Source organism: Varroa destructor, unplaced genomic scaffold (genome assembly GCF_002443255.2).
Source record: "Varroa destructor unplaced genomic scaffold, Vdes_3.0 BEIS01000003.1, whole genome shotgun sequence".
Taxonomy (NCBI): Eukaryota; Metazoa; Arthropoda; class Arachnida; order Mesostigmata; family Varroidae; genus Varroa; species Varroa destructor.
The window spans coordinates 14,612,290-14,636,058 of NW_019211456.1; the positions used below are offsets into that span (position 1 = coordinate 14,612,290).

The window sequence follows — 23,769 nt, forward strand, 5'->3', positions numbered from 1 at the left end:
TATATCCCAATGGCTCTGGAATGATATCCAACTTCATGACACTATCAGTTGATTGAGACAAATATGTCCTCTTGTTAAACATAACTTATGCTACATGCCGAAGTATAGCCATTGAAACTGACCTTGACACGAGGAGATGCATTGCTCTAGCTATTGGCGATACGTAAATACGCTTTGTGGCATTTCGACTCCTCTGATGGATTTGTGTTGCCATGTGCCATGTTTTATCGATTCCCTCGTCTCGTAACAGCTAAAAATGATTACTCTGGCTAGAAAGAACCTTAACCTGACCGATAGGCCTAGGTAGCTTTTAAAAATTGCGTCGCAAAATGTATACACGTTTTGTCATTCGGTTATTTCGCTCAACATGTGTTGTTTCATTTGGCCCCCACCCTAAAAATAATTGCCACATACATCGCATTAAAATAATAGTATCCGTAGGCGTACCATATAAATACTGTGTTAGAATTCTCGTGTGTATATTATTTGTAGTCCAAAGTTTACGCTGTTGCGAGGGTATCTCTACCCGTTAGTAAAACGCTCTACTCTCTAGCTTTTACTAGTAGAAATTACTATCCACTAACAAGTTTTTACCCATAGTTGCTCACCTGTTACCTCACACAGCTCTAAAAAACGTTTGCTAGGAAGAAGAGGATTAGCGGGGTCAAAAAGCAAACAAAATAGTAATCTACAACGCTTTTTTTTATCAATTGAATTTTTGCTGGTCTAATATATTCGTTAAGTAAACTGGCCAAGAGGTCATTAAAGTATGCAAAGCATAGACCTTTATTCGATGTCTGCAACCACCGAGTACTATTACATTGGGACTTCTCTTTATGTCTATCCCATAAAAGCGTTATTTACTACCCATATAAACATCTTAATGTGACAGGGTGATGTGTACTTTGATTACCACCGTTATTCATACACACACACACACACACACAGTTCGTCCCTAGATCTGTCCCAAGAGCCAAGAGTTCTTGTCGGCTCATGTGACTGTTGTTGTAAAATTATTTTTTCAAACTTACCTAATCTACATTGCATTGATAGAGATCGATGGCACCGGCCTGTTCGGAGAACTGGCGGGGGCCACAATGACCCAAATCCTGCTTTGCTATGAAGCCCATACTTGGCTATTGCACGTTGACTTTTATTCGTACATAATAAATACGTCCCACCCGAACCAAGCAGTAACCGGCAAATGCGTAACATAAAATACCGAATACGTAATGGACGAACCCGGACAGAAGAACTGATGAAGACTACGTGTTTTCTTCGCACATTACACACGCCATATACACGCACACGTGTCATCAAATCATCGGTATGCGTGGCTATTATTATGTTACTTTTCGTTTTAGAATTTGCCTCATTTATGTCCCGACCTTGTTTTTTTATACGTAGCGCCCGAGCAAATTGTTCGCCAATAATAACACGTAGCAAACTGCATTTCTACTACTCGTATCCGCTAGTTGGCAGGAAATGCGTTAAAAAGTAGACCTGTAGGTATTACTCGGTACTTTCTCTTAATAATGATTCTCATATATACTCCAGACGTGTAAATTATCTATTTCCGCACAAATTCGTATATCCTTCGTTGCCCAGTTCTCTGTGCACACTGCTTATATAGAATTTTAAGAACAAAAGGTTCTAGAGCCTCTCGTCAATATACCTCTATATTTAGAAATTTACATCCGGTTTCACCGTTATGCATAGTTCCATCAGACGGCTAGCTCCTAGTTCGAAACGAAATCTGTTTATGGCCAGTTCGAACCTAGAGCTCAGCGTGTGCCTAAGGTTAGCGGGCACACACGTTTCTTTTTAAGCTATCGGGGAAGCCCATCAATATACCTAAGGCCGCTTTTGAGCCTCGTTGACTTTGACCTTTTAAAATACGTTCGTTTTTTAATAGAGTTGCCGTGGTACTATTTTATATTATACGACATATTCCGATACTATTCTTAACGACTTCAACTCCGCTCCGATAAACAGTGTTTTTTTTTGAATGTAGCCATAACTAGCGATGACAGCTGTTACTACGTAAATTATTGGGTTACCTCAACCCCTTCCATCAATCATATCAGTTTACTAATGTCCTTGGAGTATAGAATGATTGAGCTAAGCTGCCTACTCTTGCAGAATTTGATTGATTTCAATGGCATGGCACCGCGGCTATACTGATCCAACGAGGTGTAGCCCGACGCTTAAGTGTGCCTGAAACTGTTCACCGACTAGTTCTCGTCACTTCGTTGAACATCTTTTCCGCTACCTGTGACAGCTTACTACGAAGACATTAACGAAAGACTGAGTGGAAATGATGAACAGATTCCGCGTAAAGACACGTGGCTCTATTTTTTTGTGCACGAAACCTTATCGTCACCGAGGCTTATAAATGGCGCGCAATAATTTATAAAGCGATTTGCTGAAAGTCACTTTATCTTTAATAATAAATAGGTTCGCCCTATAATAGATTAAATTCCTTGGAAGACGCCTAGTCTGTTTGTACATAGTATTGTATTTATGGGATTCCAATTTCGAGCTCACTAACCGCTACCTAATATCGATACGTAGGAGCACTAAAGAAATACGTAAAGCTTATTTGGTGTTTAAACTTCCGTGTAGATAATACATCTGATGGCCATCGAAAGCTAATGGATACCGATATGGGCTAATGTAATAGAAGATGTGGTGTAATGAGTGACAAATGTAAGATCTTCAGTCATTATCTTCTCATTCGCGTTCGTTTTCGTAAGTAAACATCGGATAATGTTGTTCGTTTAATCAACGATTATGTCGACAACGTTTTGACAATGTATTCCTATTTTTTATGCACTCTATGGTTACGTTCACGCTACGGGATCACGTAAGCCCTATCTATCTAGCCACGTGCTAATACATCTTACAGAATCAAAATGTTCAATAGACATGCTAAAGTATCTAGGCCACATACGTGGACTGTCTTTCGAATGTCCATCTACCATCTTGAACAGTCAGTAAACCATCCCTGTGATGTGAAATCTCCCTACTTTTCGGAACAAATGTCCTTAATAAACTATGTTGTACCAACTAGTATCCAGCCGCCACAGAATCTACATGGACAACCGTTATGTCTTCAACTCTAAATAACCCGTGTATGTATCCTATAGCCAAAGAGCAGGTGGCAATGAAACACGAAAAACAAAATTGACGGATTGGGCTGGAACACTGGGGGGTTAAGATGCACTTCTATTCTTTTTGACTTTCCCCGCCACTACTATAGTTTCTCTATCCCGCCATAACAATAAGCGAAACAACAAGTCGCTTTAGGAAAATGCCATAAGCCGACCAGTCGAATCGTGACTACCTTACCGAATAGTACACAAATGACGGTTTCGATCATTCTCATGAGCTGCCGAATCAGTTAATATGGACAATAAAACAATTTGTGAGGTCGGCTAATCGATATTGTGTTTCGTTCGTTCGTTCGTTAATATATTAACGCATTTCATTGCTTGCGGGGAGAGAGAGAGAAGCAGACATATCTGCCGTAATATTGCATCTATCATTCGATGCGGACGTACTTGTTATTATTACATCTTTCATCGTAGGAACTCAACGGGCACGTATCGACAAAGCTATGCCTTTAAGTTTTTTCGATCTTAAAGGGCCTCAAGAACTAATCTTATCCGCACGATGCTATGGACCTACAAACGAACCACACGTATATAATGCGAATAATCTTTGGACGTGGGGTTACATATATCTTCATATGGGAGTAATTCGAAATGTTTTCATGTGTGATGTAGTATCGTTTATGTAGCGATTGTCCCCCGCTCCCCTCACGCTTTCCTAGTTCAGATGAACAATATTCGATCCAAGTTTTAGCATCTGGCTGACGCTGCTGTGGCTCAGTATGGAATCACCACCTATAGGGACCTCTATAGGGACTGCTTCCTGTCAAGCTCGTGAGCCGTACGTACTTTATATTGGTCGTGAGCTGTGGATAGCTCCCACTAGCAGCTTTTAGCTTTATAATCGGCAAGTCCACTTACTGGTCTCTTGAAACAACAACAGGAATTTGCACTTCCTACCTCGAAACTACAGACCTGGGAACTTGACTTTATATTTTCTTGGTCTAACTATGTATATATCTGTGAAAACAAAGTATTCCTGTGTTAAAGATAGCCTTTGGCTTCAGTGACTAGTAGGGCATAAGAATTTAATAATAATTTATAGTAGCATAATAATATAATAGTAATAACAGAAAAGACAATCCATTTTCGCATTGATGTATATAGGAAAGCCGTATTATTACCTGCTCCTGATTCATTTTAATCCGCAAACTTTGATGAGGCATCACATACCCGATGAAATATTTTTAATATCAGGTCAGGTCAGGTCTTAAATTAAGTCAAAAAGTTCATGGGTAAAAAAAATAACACTTTTTGGAAGGCTAGTTCGTGTATGATTGTTTTGATTATCATACTAGTACATTTTTAGATACAATTATCACATATGCCAAGCTTCATTGCACTGGCTACATTACAGCGAGGAATTAATTTTACGGTTTGCGGTTTAAAGCTGTATTTTCTCTATAGCGTTTACTGTCTCCTACACCCTAGGATGGAAAAAGGTACACTGTGCCTCTTTGCTATAGCTGCTGCGACAAAGAGGGCATTTTATTCAGAGTGGGATTGCAGGACGCCACACGCAGGATGCCACCGCGCGGAATGTGTCGAATAACATCGTAATAATATACTTGAGCATCATAAAAACGTTTCCTCTATGAAAAAAAACCTAAGACAAATTGAACTTTTCGCATGCAAAAATACCTCTCGTTGACAAATGTGTGGATAACAGTGTTGCCCGCTACCTTTTCATAGGTTCACGTTTTTCAGCTACAGAAGCTCATATCAGTTTAAAGCAAATAATCTTGACTTTTCCATTGTCTCATTTGACATAGTAATTGCACCGTAAAATAAAGAAAAGAAAGTGGTAAAAACAGCGTCGTTTTAGTTAAAGCTTTGTTCTAAGTTTCGTGCACAAAAATTATCTTTATTTACTTGTTTCGCCTTATTAATACGAGCTGTGTGTCTATTGATGGCAAAATCGAATCAGCGATGTCCTGGCTTTGTTTCTAAATGACGGGTCGAAATATGGATAGGGAATGGCAATCTAGTCTGGAGCATTATGCTTATGTACAAAATCATCTATCTATTAGTTGGCATAGCAGCTATTTGCCTCGTTCTATTTTTGGCCTTTTTGTCACACATATCTACCTCTACATTGAAAGAATGGCACGAATATTTTTCGTCAGCGTCTTCACCGTCAGCGGATTGTCGTACTAGAGCTTACTTTATAGACACCCCCGTAGAAAAATAGGGGAACACGATTTAGGGACCGTCCGACATCATTTTCGTAGAGATCAGCGGCTTACTGAACTAACCCTTCGATGACATAGTTACTTTACTAATTTAGTGAAGGGGGTGGACCATTTTACTGACACCACATGTCTTGTGAACTTTTTTCTACGATAACAACGGGAAAACCTGGAATCATCTTTTAGTAGCGAACAGCACCGCATCGGGCAGTGGGCTTTTTGGGATATAAACCTTTTTCGTGGGCAGGCCGGGAATTTTCGGTCTGCGATAATACACGGACAGTGGACGAACTTAAAGAAAACACTCGTGCAACCATGGTTAAAGTTATATGCGAAAAGATCACTCATTGAACACTGTGTGAAGCATATAACTGGCGTGATAAATGCTAAAGGAGTTTATGTTATTGATGTTATATTTAAATCAAATCTTCAATGTATGAAGCTTTTAATAAAGATTTGTGCTAGTGCACTCAGTCATCATTGTGAAACTATTTCCGACCAGGTAACTGTTCTAGAATTTGTTTTCGGATATTCGTACGCTGTGTTTCTGTAATATGAATAGAAACTAGAGAAAAATCAAGCTCTTGTTATCTCGCAGCCTTTTGTTAGTATGACATAAATAATAATATTTATTTAATACAATGCTTAAATATCCCGCTTCGAGCAATACAAGTAAGTAGAGTCTTCACTAAGCCTTCACTAAATGCCTAATTCTTACCAAGACCACCCTTTCCGAATTAAGAAACCGTTAGAGTACGATCTTTTATAATCAATAGGATTTCAATTTGTAAAGTGACAATCCAAGAAATTGCTCACTTAAATCGAGTTCTTATCGCATCTCTGCTGTTATATACATAACAGAAATAATGATTTGAGACAGCTGCATAATAATAATACCAGGTAATAATATGACTGCGTTTTATACAGGAAGATTTTGCCAGGCTGTGTGGGCAATTTGATAAAAGAAACAAAGTAAAAAAAAAAAAAAGAAAAAGTGTACAGTCATGTACGTCCGATGAAACTCTAACATTCTATATCGATTTGTATTCGTCTAATTTCTGCTCTGCCGCAGACTTACGCCCTTCGAAACGAAGTACTATACAGATTATTATTATGGAAATAATACACACAAACTTTATCGTGAAGTGACGGCAAAGTTTAACGGCCAAGTGCTACATTGCACTTACGTTGGTGACCGAGAGCTCATAGCGGGTCTTATAGGAGATACCGACACGAATATTAACGGTAAGTACGATACTCAACTAAAAAAACACAACTTATCCGATCTGTAAGTGTCTATAAAAGGCAATCGAGTAAGAAACGTAACGACAGCTAGCTTATAAGTTGTTATATAGAAAAACGATCATCATCCGTAACTTCGAAGTTCAACCTCTCCATATAAAATAGTAGTTTATTGTTGTTATTTCAATGGCTATAATTGACTGGTTGACATCAAAATGCAACATATAAACTTAATAGTTTAATATCATGAAATATAACTTTCGTTTTTTTTTTCTAACAAAATAATTTGCCTCTTTTTGTCGTGTATCCGTTTGAAGTTGTAAGTAATTTATACAGTACAAGTCTTGTATCAGATAGCGTAACATTATTTATATCAAAATGATTTTTATACGCGTGAAGTAAAGAAAAATAGCCTCATTTGTTAATGTTAAGCCGAACGCTACAAAAGTTGTATGGAACAGCAGCCATGATATGATGTAGGGTAGGAAAACAAATACATTTAAGATACTTGTTTATTTGTAGCCCTAGGACTGTTAACTTTCATTTTCTGTTATGTCAAGTCGATATCAAGCCTTATCGCCGACATGATTATATAAGCATTATGCGTATTAATCGTATTGATTGGCCAAAAGTCTTAAAAATGATAGAAAGCAGTTTTATTATCTTTTTTTTTGTAATGCAGAATTTACGCAGCTGGGCAGCTGTCTCTATGCCTCTGTTTTCAGTTTATCTTGATGAGCTAACGGGGCCGATTCTATGAAAGGGTATTGCTTTTTTCAGTTCTGTTTTGGTAACTGAGGGCAAGCAGTTGAATTGTGTTATCATGCCAACATTTACATTTTAGGCTCTTAAATAAAGAAAAAACCTAGTTACAAACTCTGTTATCCGTCTCTATTTCGCGTTTCTTGATCTCCTTCGTTATACTATCGCCAAGTAAATAAAATTTGTTAATTTATGATCTTTCCACTTTTTCATTCCATCAAGATTCTGCGTGGTACGTTCGCTCACTGTACAAACAGGACATTTTTGTTCCTAAATTTACCTAATGCAGAGGTTTTTTTTTGCTTTCGTGTGCTACTTTTCTGATCGTAGCCCAAACAGTATTGCCTTTTAAGGTGCTTAAGGTGTGAGTACCAAATCTCAGAGAGGGCTTGCCTAAGAAGCCTGGCTGCTTTCCTAGGTACCAGATGTTTTCTGCCTATATCATTAACAAACGTATTCTTTTTCAATAAATGTTAACTTATGAAAATTAATCTATCATTGTTTTCGGCTGTTTTATTGGTGTATTAGAGGCGCTTTCTGGGGTACTTCCTAAGACCTTCATCTCGCCTATCAATGTAACTACCGACGAAATTGACCAAATGATCGATAGCTGCCTTAGCACACCACCAAATGCAACTGAATCATCAGTACCTGGCTTTAAAAAAATTATCGACGGTATCACGGATGGTGCCAAGAACATTGCCAGCTATTTGTTCATTTTCCCGGGTGAGCTGGGGTTATTTAATTTTTTATTATAGATTAACACACATATGAACTGTATGGAGTGATGTAAGCGACCATATATAAAGCTAAATTTATTATATCTATAATATTTTCTAGATAGCTTACTTGTCTCAGTGTCCCAACTTAATTCAATTATGTATGTATGTATGTATGTATGTATGTGTATTTTTTTTGGACTACCCACTATACGGGCTCACTTATGTACGTCGGACAGCTTAAGCGTCTGTACAGGTATACGTTAGCAGGGCTATACTCGATAACATTGCATGTGTGTTGATGAACGAAACAGGGACAAAATGGTGCGGGCCTGGAGACGTTGCCCGAAATTACTCGGACCTCGGATTAATGAAAGAAAGCGACAAATGCTGCCGTGATCACGACCACGCCCTCGACTCGATTCCCCGTGGAGAATCCCGTCATGGTCTCGAAAATCCGCTATTCTATACGATGTAAGCGTGTGTTGTTATTGACGACTGATAGATTGATCGCCTTACCTCACTTACGGATTAGAAAATTTCCAAAAACGTTGAAGAACGATGAAAGATCCTCTCTGCTTACGATAAACCAAGCATATATGTCAAGTTATTAACGAAGATTAACTTAGGTAAGTTAAGAAACCTCTGCATTGAACGTAATCTTACAATGCTAATAACCGAGGTCGGTATTTGCCTTTTTCATTGTACAAAAACTCTCAAGCCGATTACGCTGATAATGATGAAGCGATGACTTTGACAAGCCTAAGTTGATATGGCTGTCGAGACGACCTATCAGAGTTCCATTGTCTAACTTATGAAAATTGATCGATCATTGTTTTTGGCTGTTTTATTTGTGTATTAGAGGCAAAGCATTCAGTTCTCATTATGGGGGGCCTTTTTCAGAACCAATTGCGCTGACGACAACAAATTCTACAGCTGTTTAAAGGACAGCGAGAGTGCGCATGCCAGTGCAATCGGAACCATGTACTTCAATATTCTTAAGACTAAATGCTTCTCTAAACGGAAGCAGGCCCGCTGTGCTAAGAAGTTGCCGTAAGTTTACGAAGTTATGCTCCATCACATGGTAATACCCATATCTACTTTTTGTTAAGCTGAACAAAGGTGCAAGCCAGCCACTCTAAATCACAATACTTCATTTGTCGGCTTGTCTATCTGGCTGTAGTCACGGCTAGTGTCCTTTTATCAGCACCAGGCACTTAACTGAGACGAGTGGTACGTTGCTATGAAATGTCTTAGAGCTGCATTATTAAGAATACCTATTTTCGCCTCTCGCACATAGTCCCTATGTCTGATCAGATTGTTATACGGGCGTCTATCAAAGTTCGTTTTTGAGCTTGAGGCGCGGATGTTTTTCTATAGTATACAAAAGGGCTTTAGAGAGCCTTATCTTTCTAAATGAAGTACTAATAATCTAAATGAGAGCTGGGCTGTTCAAGTAAATATTACAAAACATCGAATCACCACCGATACTGTATTTGGTCCGTAAGTCAGGATTGTGAAAACGAATCCCTTGATTCTATTTTTGTTATGATGATCTCTTTCATGAAAAATCTGACCGACGCCCCGTATTTGCCAATACATATAAAGGCTATCAGATGTGATAAGGAATTAGAGACTAAGAAAAGTACTTCCTTTTAGCACTAGTGCGTTATCCTCGAGCATCAGACGTGGGCAACGGTAACAGTACTTTGGTGTAAAGCAGTTTATTTTCGAAAGCCCTAATAATCGCTTATACTCATCATCCTAAACGTTGTTACTATATCGTTTCGATCTCTTACAGATTCTCTCCATGTCAGAAATATACGTACGATGAGTCCTCCGAAGAGAAGTATCAAATATTTGACCCGGTTAAATATCAACCAAATGCATCGATACCGACAAAGATGATCAATAACTTCCTCTTCACAGTACCAGGAGTTGACAACGTAATGAAGTTACTCTAAATAATTGTGAAGATAAGATGTGCTTTGCAAATCCTAATACTTGAAAGGAATCTATAAGCTTTGTGCTAGTGAATAAACAGCGAGCTTTTTATTATCACATCTTAATGCAGTCTTCAGAACAAATGAGGTGCATCATAAGGTAACTACTATTTCGTGGATTATTACTGAGGTAGTATATTACATCACACCCTGAAGTGGCTCTGAGCAGATACATTTTCGAACCTCTTCTTCAGAACTTTGGCATCTTCGCATGATTAGGACAATTTTTGAGCATTTAATGGAAACCAATTTGCCGTTAAGTGAAGCTAGTATTTCTGATACAGTCAGAAGGGTTATTAGCATTGAGCCTTGGAGTAGAGAAAGCGTGATGATCTAGGCCCTGGATTTGAAAAAATCAACAGGTCAGGGATTTGAAATGCTGACTATTCTTTTTTTTCCGTGTTCGTTATAACGAACCAGAATCTGCTCGTTGATTTTAACGAAAGCAATGAAATTGTGAGGAGCTGCGGTACTGCTTACAACCTCCGTAAACCTATCCGAACGCGAGAAATATATTGTTGTAACTGTTCTGCAAGAATTGACCCGGTTTCAGATTTGTAGCCGACTCGAATCCATGAACCTAAACTTAGTGTTTATATTAAGCTAAACTCCTGGACTGGTTTTAACTGTGACGTCTTAAATCCATGTTTGTACCGCAACCGTTTTCGAACTTAAAGAAACGCCGGAACGCTAATGGCACGTGTGCTAATAAAATATCTAAACGAATAGTAGGATTACCGCAATGAAAACGCTTAATCAGTAAACCTCATAAAAATAAAACAAGTCGCAGAGATGTTATCTTAACGTGTTTCAAGGATCAACGGCAATTTATTCAGTAATCGGAACAAAAAGAAACGTTGTCATAGTGTGATCAATTCCTCTGTCGTCGTGCACAGATATAATAATGAGAAATTAAAATCTTGTAATGTTAGGAAGGTTGTCCTTTTTCTGTTTCGTGAAACGTAAGTATCGGTGTAACGCTTATAAATATCTACAAGTAGCTAGTCATATTTTCTAACAAATTATACGTGTTGAAGTGTATTGGATCACCTATTACTATTCACAATGATCTAATTCGGGAAACAAAAATTCCATCGGTGTGGAAACGCGTATCCTTAAGTAAACCATAATACTGCGTAATAGGAGATGATCAGGGCTAAATATTCCAGACACTGCCCTAATCATCGTTACTCGAACTGTACGCTTATATGCACGATGAAACTTTGTTGACAAAGCGATACTCTTATCTACTCTACAACGCGCCTATTCCATTTACGTACACAGACCTACGCACACTGCCGCACTCACATCAGACATCGATAGACGCTATGTCCGTCGTATCGGAGTACCGCCAGCTAACTTCGGTTCGGCCACCATTTACAGTCCCAGACAACAACTAAGATAGTGATAGTTTTGGGCGAGAGAGCTGTTGCAATAAGAACTTTATCAGAGTCAACGCTGCTGCCGGCGACGGTGGCGATGGACGCTTTGACGCCAGCTGCCAGCAAAGCGGCTACGATTTCTAGCTACATCAGCTTTATTTCATGTACTGATCTAAATATATCGACCAATGAGAGTGGGTTGTCAGTCAGTCCGTCTGTCTGTCTGCGGTCACACAACCGGACAACTTTGTTTGACAACGGCGATCTTTTAGCCGTCCACCACTAGACCCCCAAAGTTTCGCCTGAGCCGCCTTTCATTTTTGTCTGCTGGAGTATTGTGCCGCGGAGCTATCTTCTTCCTTCAGCTAGCAGGAAAGCTTTTCCAACTGTTGACAAGCGAGACTTGTTGTAGTTGGTGTTGTCGCTTGGCGTCCACACAGAGAAGCCGGACGCCGTGCAATGAAGTACCTACTTTGTAAACTTCTATACACTCACTCTGTCAGAGTTGTATCCTATGGTCATGATGGTGCTCCGGCGATCTGTGAGTTCGATCTATCGGATGCTGTGTCAATCATATGCTATATCACTGCGATAGAAATCGCAGGTTTCTTCTATGTTATAATACATTAAACACTGTAGGATACCGCTAAGAGTTCTATGTATGATAATGTGTAAGATTATCTTCCATTTGATCCGTGTTTTGCTAAGGGAACTAAATTTCTACTTTCTATTTCTATCTTGAAGGTCCACTTTATACATTATCGTTTAAGGGTAGCATTTGCAATGTATTGTTCTCTTATGTCGTAGTTATTTACCGAACGAGGATTAGAAAGATTTCGCTATTAATGATCCATAGTCAGCATGATAGCTTATGTCATCACAAATTCATTTTGCTACAATGCCAGTAGCGCGTGCATTAATATAGTGCACGTACACGATATGTGTTTGTCAAGAGCACGATGACTTGGGGCGAAATCACGCTTCGTTCCATCGTGTATTATGTTTTGACAGCCAGATACTATAACGTAGTGTACAAACCAGGTCTGTTTTGAGTCATTGTCTCTTAGGGTATAGACACTTGTTTACGGGTCCAAATCGTTAACAATTAGATAGATGGCGGGATAAGTGTAGCAACAATGGCTAAACATTTCGTGTGAGTGTCATTCTTAAGAAGGGCCACGCCTCCAAAAATGGGAGCCGATACGTTATAGAATTAAAATTAAAATATTTTTTGGACTTCGTTTAATAGGAGATGTTTCAGTCCATTAATAAAAATCATGTTTTATAATGCTAAACAAGATTCTATTATCTTCTACTTTTTTCTTCAGCTTTAAATGTGTCAAAGGCAAACGTAAGTAGAAAAAAAACATCTAAACATTTGCCGAACAACATTGAGACTTTATATTTTTTCCTTTTTTACAGGAAAAATAATAACGTGGTGCAAATATCCACATTTTACAATCCATACTGACTAATATCCTGATCTATACCAAAATGGAGGCAACCGTACAACGGTATGATGAAATTTGCATGCATGGTACTGAATTATCAGTAGTATTATTCAAAAACTATCTACGGTTACACTCTTCCTATAATAAAAAGAATAACCACTAATTATTGGTCTGGTGGGCCTTAGACGTGTTTGTGCGTACACGAAAGCCAGCGAACTGCTGGCTACTGTTTATTTCACAAAGGCTACCGGCAAACAGGCTTTAACGCGGAAAAATATCCATTAAAAAAAAACGTCAACATCTACAACAGCCACCTGTTTGCATTCGAGCAAACAAGCATGTGCGAGTATGCTATTGCGGAAGCCATAGGTATTTTTTTGTGTTTTTACTTTTATATAATATAAGCATCTACACCGAAGTAGATCCCGTAAAAAAATCCCCGAAAATCTCGAAAAATGGCGGATTGGTTTCTGAGTCGATGTTCTATTGGACAAATACCGCTTCGTCTTCATCACCTGGAACCTCCAGCTCTTTTTTGTTTTAAGAAGAAAAAGTTTACTTTGTATGATAACTGTTTGTATGAGCCGTGTAACATATTGAAATGAAGACCATTTGATCAGAATCTGAATTAATCGTTGAGCATTTTTCCTTAAATACAGTAAGCTTATTTTAGCTGCGGTTAAAAAGTTGGTATTATGCAAAGGAACATGTACGTATTAGGGTATGACGACGAGTTCTCGCAGCTGTTTGTCAAAATTGATACGGCCTGCATCACTAATACTTAGTGTGAAAACGAAGCATAGAATGAACAACAGATGGTCTTGCGAAGATTTTTGTGAAAAGCTTAGGGCTTAGCACGTTCGCCTGGTTACGACACAGTATATTCTGACGTTTTCAGATGAACTCATGCAAAAAACACAAAAGTTTAGAGTCACTTTATTTAGTTTTAGGGATAATGCTAACTATATTGAACCATGGTACAATATTAGATGGCACACGTATGAAATAAAGTATGTTCTATATGCAGGTTAGCTGAACCCTCGTCACTAACTGAATTTATATAGCAAACTTCTCGCAGTATCACAAACATATTCGGTTCAAATGTCTTTCTCGAAGCTCGTTTATTCGGCAGGGATTTAAACTCTAACCCCCGTCCTTACCAAAAAAGAATTTTATGTGTGTAATAACTTTCGAAACGAATATGGACAGCACGTTCATGCTTAGTAAATGCTTCACGAAGCTTATATTTATATATGAAGCATTGAGGTCGTTCTCATTACACTAAGAAGTAGAAGATAAACCGTCAGTTACTGAAAAAGAAAATTGCCGTATATAGGGAGCGCCATTAGTTTTTGGTTTTCATTCAAAAGCGGGCGGTTCCTTTTATTACTGATCTTCAGTAGAAGTGTAGAGTGATGAGCAGCCTGTGTTTCAGTGGGAACAGCTTCAATGCACCCATTCTCGATATTAGCGTAGCTATTATTTATTGAACACTCAGTTAAACAGCTTAAAGAACACGCAGCTACATCAAGCTACTAGAGAATGGCATGTCCCTATAGCTCCTCACGTCGGCCCCCTTCATGAAAACCTCTGTACATGAAATATATTTTATCTTTCGTCTTTACAATTGTCTCTACAGGTTCGATTTAATTAATATCAGCATGAGTATTAATTGATCTATATGTGAACCCCCGATCAACCTTCTAAAATATAGAAGGTTGATCCTCTGCTCGGAGAATTCTAATTACAGTTATCAGAAAATTAAGCACTTTCGCTCAATTAACACCAGGATTTCTTAGGATCAATTCTACCTTCATAGCCAAGACGGTGACACCGGTGGCCTGGTAAACCGGTGGTTACAGGATTCAGGAGGTCGTTCACTCCGACGCACTATCGAGCTTGTAATACATGAAAAATTGGTTAAGTAAAATTAAATGTGAATGCATTGTCTAGTTCGGGGCATATGTGAAAAGCTAATACGTATAAAGCCTGTATTGCTGAAAAAACTATTAGGTACTACAGATAAGGGTTGCCTCGTCTCTCCGCTTTCGTCGGACCTCTGCTTAAAGAGTTCGGCTTTTCTTTATGGCATATATATAGGTATTTTTCTTGACATTTGAAGAAAGCCTTTTAGAAATACTAAGCTGTATTATCGCACTGCTTAAGGCGCAAGTGTTAGCTGAAGCTGAGGACAGTACCCGTAGCGCTGAGAATCACCTATGCCAGAAGATAAATATATTGTAAGCTAATAATTGTTGCATAGTAAATGGAATTATTCTGCCCTCTTTTTTCGCCTTTATTTATTAACGGGTCGCATTATTATCAATTCTATTTCCCGTATATGACGCTGCTTATGGAACCTGTCTTCTCGAAATACTGAACGCATGATAACCACTCATTTTATAGTAAGTGCCAATCTCTGGGATACGCATATATATATATATATATATATATATATATAATGTAGCTCTTCGTAACGTTATCGTCACGGTATACCCTTTGTTTTTATGGGCCGGGATTTGCGATAAACAGATTAATATCGACAGCTCCAATACGTGTTGCGGTAGTGACGCCCTTTCTCGACACCCTTGCCGGAATGGCGGGACAATTTGCAAACTTGCAGCGTGCTTGCCGTCGCCTGCTGCTAATGGAATTCGCGCCCGCGATTCCGCCACATTAGCTAGAAAAGCAACCAATGAAGCCCGCTCTTCAAAAGCCCTATCGCTGTATTAATATTTGAGCGACGAACTGCGGCCACAGTCGATGCTGAGCGTCAAGCGGTAGGAGGCACATTTACATCGACATGACAAAAATATTAGAGTTCCTGTGTATACGCGCGTAAGACATCAACAGATAGAAAAAGTGGGTCGTTAATATCTACATTTAGGCGCTTGCTGAAGTAAAATCAGAAAACTCAACGACAACCATAAAAGCGTAAGGGCATAGAGCTCAGTTGGCGTCTAGTACAAGATGTGCATAAGCTGAAGGAAAAAGCCGGTGGCAATATGCATGAAGAGAGGGTCAGAGAGGCGACTTTGAAGAAAAGCTGAAAGAAAAGGTACAGTTGTGCGAATCGATACAGATCGTTCGCTGACAGGCAGACATTTAGTGACGTAATTGTGACGTTTACATGGATCGGAAAACCCACAAGAAAGATTGTTACGTATCGGCAAGCGCAAATTTAAAGGACGCAATCCAGTACCATAATTGCGCGCTTTTGCGAGTGTCTGTTGGGAAGAAGCATCGCATAGTTGTTAAGCGTAGAGCATAGTCTAGCAGACCGCTAGACCAACGGACTCTGGATGTTTCATTGACCTGTACATAGAATGCACAAGGCGTTTTCCCATCATAGCAAAGTAGGTTAAACAATAAGCCCATTCGTTTATAAAGCTAATTGGACCTGAAGTGTCACCCTATGCGAATGGTTTTGTGACGGTGAATGCAAAGATAATTGTGCTGCATTTGGAAAAATTTAGAGCGAAATTTTCGGTACTAGAGGATTATCTGCCCGCTCAGGATGAAACATATAGCAGCGGTGATTTTTCTTTGTGGATATCTGTGTTCGACACGACGGTCGGTTGTTGCAGCCAAAAGTCGTCGACCAGGCACTGGCCTAGTTATTTTTCCCGGTAAGTTGCATAGACTTAACTTTACGTGCAGATACGTATCAATACTGATCAAACGCTTGCTGTACAGCTGAAAAAATATCCCTCTGGTTACAATATAATATACATATCCGTTTATCATGTTACAGGCGCCATCCAGATTTTTCAAATCCAAATATCTGCTTTAGCTCACTCGAGTTCTCTGTTTTAAAAAAAAACCTGTTTGGAGCGCTAAATTCAGATCCTTCCCGCCGTCGCGAACCTAACGCGTTTTGCTAGCCAACTTGATGTATACGTTATTTAACGCCTTTTGATACTATCTACGTTTCTGATTGTGGCACAAGGCTGAGTCATCAGAACAAAGCAGCCATTGTTGTTTCTCGAAGACTGCACAGCACTGCACCGCGTAACGTCCAATGTGATATTTTCCCAGGTTAAGCATGTGTGTATGTGTCAAACGGAGACCATTGAGACAACTACACACGATTATTAGAGGCATACATCTCGCCTAATGATAAGAATAGATTAGGTAATCTTGTTTCCCATTCATAGAAAATATAAATAACGTCGCAGTTGTCGTGGTGTAATAAGAGTAACAACGGTTTTGATACGCATCTGTCAAGCACATGCTCCAACTAGTCAGCGCCATGAATTACGAACCCAGGAAAATGCAGTTGTCTGATGTACGATGACGACGACCCAATCGCCTCAGCAATGGTGAAACTTCCGGCATAAATATTTTTGTCCTATTACAGGACGCTTGCAGAAGTCGATATTGAACCCATGAGTGTATTCGTATCTTCGACTGACGAAATTACGATGGGTGAATTAGTTTGGTTTAGTAGTATTCCATATATCGCCACTGGAGGGCACCTCTGTATGACTGTTGCATTTTGACGCCATCATGGAGGGGATGCCTCTGTAGCGTTGTAGGTGACAGTGATTCGTGTGAACGTTTTGATGAATAGCGACAAAAATGAGGTGGTGCATATTTGGACTTTTCAATATTAAAGAAACCTTTTATTTTTTTATAAATCACATTATAATTAAAGTTCACTATTTGCGGACACTTCGTATGGTTTTTTTTTTTCTATGTCGTATATTTGTGATATTCACATTGACAAATACCTTGGGCTAATAAGCTGAAGGTAAAAAGGTGTTAAAACCTATTCAGTTGTGTGAACGTCTTGTTACGACAGTACTTCTTTGATTGAGCTGAACGATTGTTCTACTACCCCGAACCAAATTGAATTAGATTTACTTTACTTTTCTAAAAAAATCATAGGTTAATAACACAACTTCCTTATATAAGAACGAACACATAAAACCATTTAAAGCACTTTGGGTCACGTGGGTTAAGCGAGTGTTCTTGAGTGTATAAAACGAATCTAGACGATTTCCTAGGAAGCAACGATCAACATGATATTTATCACAGTTTTGCCGCATGTGGAGCACCTGCACGCAACGTCCGACTTATGGTAAGCCGATTTCCTGCAGAACCCCTGTTTGAGTTCATACACAGCAATGCCAATGACGACGTCTTTGTTTAGTTGATTTAGCTTCTTCTAATCATTACGAATTTTGCTTCAGGTTTGCATCCATGCTCCTGTCCAGCTCATCAAGTATAGACATCTCTAGTATACCATATGCGGCTTACGGTTAGCTACGTTAAGTCTGCATAAATGTCAAAAAAGCTAGAGAAATCAGCTGGTGCCAAAATTTTGGTACGAAATGCCTAGTTTTTCATGTGCCCAAATTGCTTACGCCATATGATTGCTTTTGACCGCTATTCGGATTGATGAACTGATCTTTTACTTTGTGTAGTCAAATGGATGGTAATGAACGCGGCGTACATCTGATGCCATACCGACGGCAAAACGTATGGCAGCATTTCCGTACAGCAAATATTTGAGATTAGTTATTTTGTACGATGTATAAATGAAGCGCATCTCTCATCCATCTGTACACAGAGACCCGTACATGAATAGGATAAATTTTTTTCTTGAAAATCGTCAGTGAACTTAATATTAGCACCACTGCAATGTTGCCGCTAGTGATGAATTGATCCAAAGTCACCCAGGACTACAGCTCTGCAGCTGACCGAAAATTTCTAACTTAAACGTTGCAGTCGCCAATGAAGTTGAAGTGGCCCAACTATTCTATGACTGTTATGTTGTTGACAACGAGTAATCATAGAAAACAACTAACACTGGTAAACGATTGTGAACTATCATACAACATCGTGCAGAATAGGTCGAACGGAATGAATGGATACTCCACCGTAAATCCACAACGGTTGCGTATACTTTTTCTTAGTTGGGCTAAAATGTAACGTACATGGTTACTTTTCCTCCTGAAGTTTAGAGAAGCTATACTCTATAGATGCTTATTTCAGCTTGTTCAACGTCATTTAGCTAGCCAATGGTACGGCGCTCAGAAAACGGAGTTTTAGTAGAAGCAGAACACACAAATACTATTCGATATTTCCTATTTATGTGTTCATCGATGACAGTATGCCAATTATAAAGCAGCAAGGGATTATCATCATATAGTGGAGATTGTTGTTTAGTAGACGCTCTAAATTGCTTTAGTACAATATTTAATAATTGCCATTCATGGTGCAATTGAATTGGTTTGTCACAATATTTTTGGGATAACAGATGAATAATTGTGCCTGCAACGTAAGCCAAATCCGTTATTATCAAAGTTTTTTGTTTTGAGGCACTCATAAACAAGTACACAAGAAATAGGCCTATGAAACATGGCTACAAATAACTGCTTCATGAAGCTGACGTCATGCAGCATCATGAAGCAGCTACGTCACGACAGCTCCAAGTCTAGCAATTCGTCCGCAAAGTAGGAAATAATCCAAAAAGAAAACATTGTATCACGTGACCTTCACTAGTTATAACAGGACGATTGCTAAAAGCGGCTACTGCTACAAGATTACCGAAATGAAAAAGCTGGCTTAAAATAAATGCCATTTACAGCCTAATTTTATCCAAATATAAATGAATTGTACTGTATATATATATATATATATATATATATATATATATATATATATATATATATATAGATGTAAAGCTGACCATATATATATGTGTCTACCCGTCCAATAATGTCTTTAGCTTAGTACCACGCGCATGCGCACCAGGTAAACCTATTACACACCCTTTCGATGTTCTATTTTTTCTTTTCTAGCTGAATTTTTGTATTAAAGCCGCCACTAAGATAATTTAAAAAGTGAACAGGATATTCAGAAACATATTTTTTATATCTTTCAATACGACATATGTGCAGACGCATATAAATGTGGAACTTAACTGGGCGTGCATATGTGGTACTACAGATTCCGAGCCAGCTATATCCACCCTGTATTCGTATCGCACATCTGTCCATTCTAATTAGAATAGCTATGACTGTCTAGTTAAAAGAGGGGAATAACTGGCTTCACTAATCAACTAAACAATAAATAAGCTGTTTTCAAAACGGGTTTCTAACTAAACGTCATCCAAAATAGATGTTGTGACATTTCCATCATTGGTCATTGCTCCACGAATAAGAATTTACTTCTTTATTCACGATAGACGTTTACCGGATCTTTTTGCATTCATATTATCTTATAGACTTCAATGTTCTGTCAGAGGATTGTGCTAATTATTTCAAGAGCGATTCGGCGAATTTTCGTGGGACTGACAAGCAGCGAGTAGAGTGATATTAATCATAAACCGTAATTCATCATTTCGTTCCGAGGCCGCAATCACGAAGATCGAGTCATAAGAAACATATACCTACCAATATAGTTGCTCGTTTTGCTCTTGACCCTATTTAGTTCGATAGATTCCGAATGTTTCAGAAGATTGTTTGTGCTTCCGATACAATTTCTTGTATCAGTACCAATCAGCAGACTTTAAATTATTAGCTCCTGGCGTACCTTCGTATTTCAGTTTGTGTCAAATGGTTTCAACAAGAGAAAACGCAGCGAGCAGCTAAAATGATGGTAGTAGCTGTGACAGCTATGTAACATCCGCTAGAAAAGTTCCCGAAAAGCGTTGGCGTTTCTGCAAGATCAATTCTTGGCTTGGGCGACCGTAACCGACGGCCTTGCGGCTGCCGCGTCAGCCCGGCCCAAGCCGATTCGATACGCACAACACAGACAATCATCACTTTATTATCAAGTTCAAGTTCACATGCATATAGTGGCTATTTGCGTTGCTGTTGGTGCTTATTATTGCAATGCAGTATTTGCTTTGGTTATTGATTTGAACTTACGTCGCCGTTGGCCAGCGACGACCGACGATCAGCTCCCGCGACATTGCCGGGTTTGATGATCAGAATCATTCGACTCAGTCAACTGATCAATCTGAGCGTCCCTTGGCTAGATTCCATAGAATGACTATTATGTCCACAAGTCTCGCCTCTACAACTGCGATTATAGGACAGCTGCAGACACAACAGGCCCTCTACTACTTTAGCAGTTGTTCGTTGTTATTGCTGACATTGCCCGCCGGCAGTCCTGTCATTAACAGACCTTACTGATTGGAATAGTCGTCGACCGCATACGGACGCGCGATGAAACAAGAAGCGGGGCTATGGAAATGGGCCCCAGTAAATAAAGTAGCTGACATGGCCATCCGCAGTTCTGTGGCTGTCGGTAGTAGTAATGACGAAGACAATGTCGTGATATACTGAACTGGGAATAAACGATCTTCAACTACGACCTATATGGTAATCAGTCTGTGTCGGTTTTGAAGGGGGAAGTGAAAAAACTGGTGAGTGTATTTTACTGTGTGTGCCTTGAAGAAATACTCGTACCTTTTTCGTTATAATAGTTTCGTTATAATAATTGTAATCTATTTTGGACAAACTCATCATATGTAGTAACCAACTAATCAATAAAATAAACCTATCTGGTACCTATCTTTCTCTTTCCATAAGCAAGTCGAAGTTGAAGTGAGGGCGGGTTAAACGTGAAGCACACTGAAGATAGCAGTAAATCTAATTTGCACCACCTCACGTTATTTCAGGTACGAAATGGTGTGGCATAGGAAACAAGGCTCGAAGCTACGACGATTTGGGTGGTGCTGATGATACGGACCGCTGCTGTCGAGAACATGATCGTGCCCCAGGCGGAATTAAAGTTGGACAAACACTACACAACATCACCAATAATCTCAGTTATACGATGTAAGTTTGCAATCGGTATTCTGAAGTGCTTCACCTAAATTGAAATGTCCTCTTTTAATAGATAAATTCATCTATAAATAAGGACAAAAACTTGACCCATACATACGTAATTTCTAAGATATTCCTGCTTCAGTATCTATCCAGTATCTAAATCTTGTCGTTGCGTATTTCAAATTGAATCTAGCCTAAGTTACAAAATGCCTTGTTATTGACATTAACCAGTAGCAGTCATTATGAACCAATAGATGTTGATTTTATCATCTACATGCGTTCGTACCAGTCCGTAGTAAGCGCAATTCAACCATCTGAGTGATTCTTAAACTGACGCCATAATCAAGACTAGCTGCGTACGACGTAAAAACGTTTCAGATTTAGGGACGTCGTAGAAAATTTAGAGACACATTAACACCGTTCCCAACAGCAGAGACGTCTGACCATCAAATGGTTGCACGGTTGATACAAGACATGGTCACAGATTTGATTTATGATATATCCATTATTTTCTTTGTTGAACGGTGAAGGACTGTTTTTGAACTCGTTTTGCTGTTTGTTGACACCGTTTTCGTCGCATGAAATTAGGCACAGTTAACGAGATTTGCTGATTGTTATAGCTATTGTTCTAGTTCAATCATTTTTTAGATATTATCACGTTTAAGTTCGAATACTATCTGATATACGTTACGATTTTTGAAGGATTCTACGAGTTAAAAACATCGCCTGATCTGTTAACCCGCCAACAATAGACGGAATTGCTTTAGTAATTTGTTAAAACACAGAAAGATGCAGCTTTACCGTTTAATTCGTTTCACCGTTTCATGAAAATGCCCACATTTTGTTGACCTCTATTCCCTATGCCTACAGGCGTTCCGACCATAATCAGTGATATTTGGGTACATTCAGGCGCCACGATGATTCCCGCCTTTGCAGATGGCAACATTGATTGTAGTGCTGTGTTGAACGCGACCCAGTAACTCGTCTAAAAATCTTCCCCGTAAAACCTATTCATCTCGGACTACGTACACCCAACTGGATATTTGTTATACTCAGTAATTCGTCTCACCTTCGTCTTGTGACCTTAATGTCTCTAAGGCTTGGGTTCATATTAGCCACACTTGATATTAGAGTTATTGGGCCGTACCGCTGACTAAGCTGATTCACTTGATTCAGTCACAGTTCTTGTCGTCGTCATTTCGTAATAGGATTGATACAAACGAAAAGGAACTATCATAAACGAGTTCGTATTAGATCTGTTTTTCTTTCTTATTGCTTGCAGAAAACCCTGTGAGGCTGACGAGAAGTTTCGCCAATGTCTTCGCGGGGTCGACTCGCGAATAAGCAAACTTGTCGGCCTTATGTTCTTCAACGTCCTGCGCAGTAAATGCTATGCTCTTGAAAAACCAAAGGCGTGTGAAAAGCAATCGTAGGTATTTGACAAAACTTAAAAAAATGACCGAGCATGTTCTCTTCTTACCGCACTTGTTTATATACTCTATAAACGTAAATACTAGACAAAAATGTTTCCACATGTTTATACCTTCTAATGTTTTCAGTTGTAGTTGGAGGCAAGGGGATCGACGAAGTATACAGTCCCCTGCTGTCTACCTGAAAGCGAACAAGGGATAGGACAATATTCGATTCCACAGAAGATGTCGCTATTTTTATCAGGGCACCTAGCTGTTCATTTACTTTAAACAGGGATGCATTTTATGAACGTCACAAGTAGCAGCGAATCAGAAAGGAACCATAACGTTACGTAAATTCTGGCTGTAATTTTTTCATTCAACTACTATTGTTGGCTTGGTTCGTAAAGCAAAACACAGACTGCAGCATCGCTAGATGCAGGGTACATGCAGGGATAAAATGGCTGTAGGCTCTTCCTCTAGCATAGCTTACTACGTGGCTTTTATTGCATTTCTTTATTACGGTAAATGTATTATTTCGAATTCGCACCTTTTTATTTCAGGTTCGCGGCCTGCTCGCGTTATCGATTGCTACAAAACTTCCCACTCACCTGGAAGTTAGTCGATAATAATCGATTCTAACCAACATCTGT

At 39.1% G+C, this 23,769-nt stretch overlaps 3 protein-coding genes across 6 annotated transcripts in view; 2 read left to right on the forward strand and 1 right to left on the reverse strand.

Moving 5' to 3' along the window:
* LOC111246430 (phospholipase A2-like) overlaps window positions 1–10,148 on the forward strand; it is a 37,956-nt gene extending 27,808 nt beyond the window's left edge. For 2 of the 4 annotated variants that reach the window (XM_086982558.1, XM_022796000.2), the window contains 5 exons: window positions 6,435–6,607; window positions 7,895–8,092; window positions 8,400–8,559; window positions 8,989–9,138; window positions 9,887–10,148. In XM_086982558.1, the coding sequence (XP_086838684.1) occupies window positions 6,435–6,607; window positions 7,895–8,092; window positions 8,400–8,559; window positions 8,989–9,138; window positions 9,887–10,049 (844 nt within the window). In that variant the 3' untranslated portion in view covers window positions 10,050–10,148. The remainder of the gene's footprint in view (window positions 1–6,434; window positions 6,608–7,894; window positions 8,093–8,399; window positions 8,560–8,988; window positions 9,139–9,886) is intronic. The other 2 variants (XM_086982559.1, XM_086982560.1) reach the window with 2 other exon arrangements.
* Window positions 1–23,769, reverse strand: part of LOC111246981 (branched-chain-amino-acid aminotransferase, cytosolic-like) — a 97,667-nt gene that overhangs the window by 17,380 nt on the left and 56,518 nt on the right. The gene's annotated exons all lie outside the window — the stretch shown is intronic.
* LOC147756565 (phospholipase A2-like) lies at window positions 15,560–23,673 on the forward strand. Its single transcript, XM_086982561.1, has 4 exons — window positions 15,560–16,550; window positions 21,557–21,716; window positions 22,990–23,136; window positions 23,267–23,673. The coding sequence occupies exons 1-4, from the start codon at window positions 16,439–16,441 to the stop codon at window positions 23,337–23,339; spliced, it is 492 nt and encodes a 163-aa protein (XP_086838687.1). The 5' UTR covers window positions 15,560–16,438; the 3' UTR covers window positions 23,340–23,673.

Coding starts and splice junctions, on each gene's coding strand:
- LOC147756565 (XM_086982561.1), top strand. CDS start 16,439: ATGAAACATATAGCAGCGGTGATTTTTCTTTGTGGATATCTGTGTTCG. Junction 21,717..22,989: donor AATAATCTCAGTTATACGAT/GTAAGTTTGCAA, acceptor TATTGCTTGCAG/AAAACCCTGTGAGGCTGACG. Junction 23,137..23,266: donor AAGGCGTGTGAAAAGCAATC/GTAGGTATTTGA, acceptor TAATGTTTTCAG/TTGTAGTTGGAGGCAAGGGG.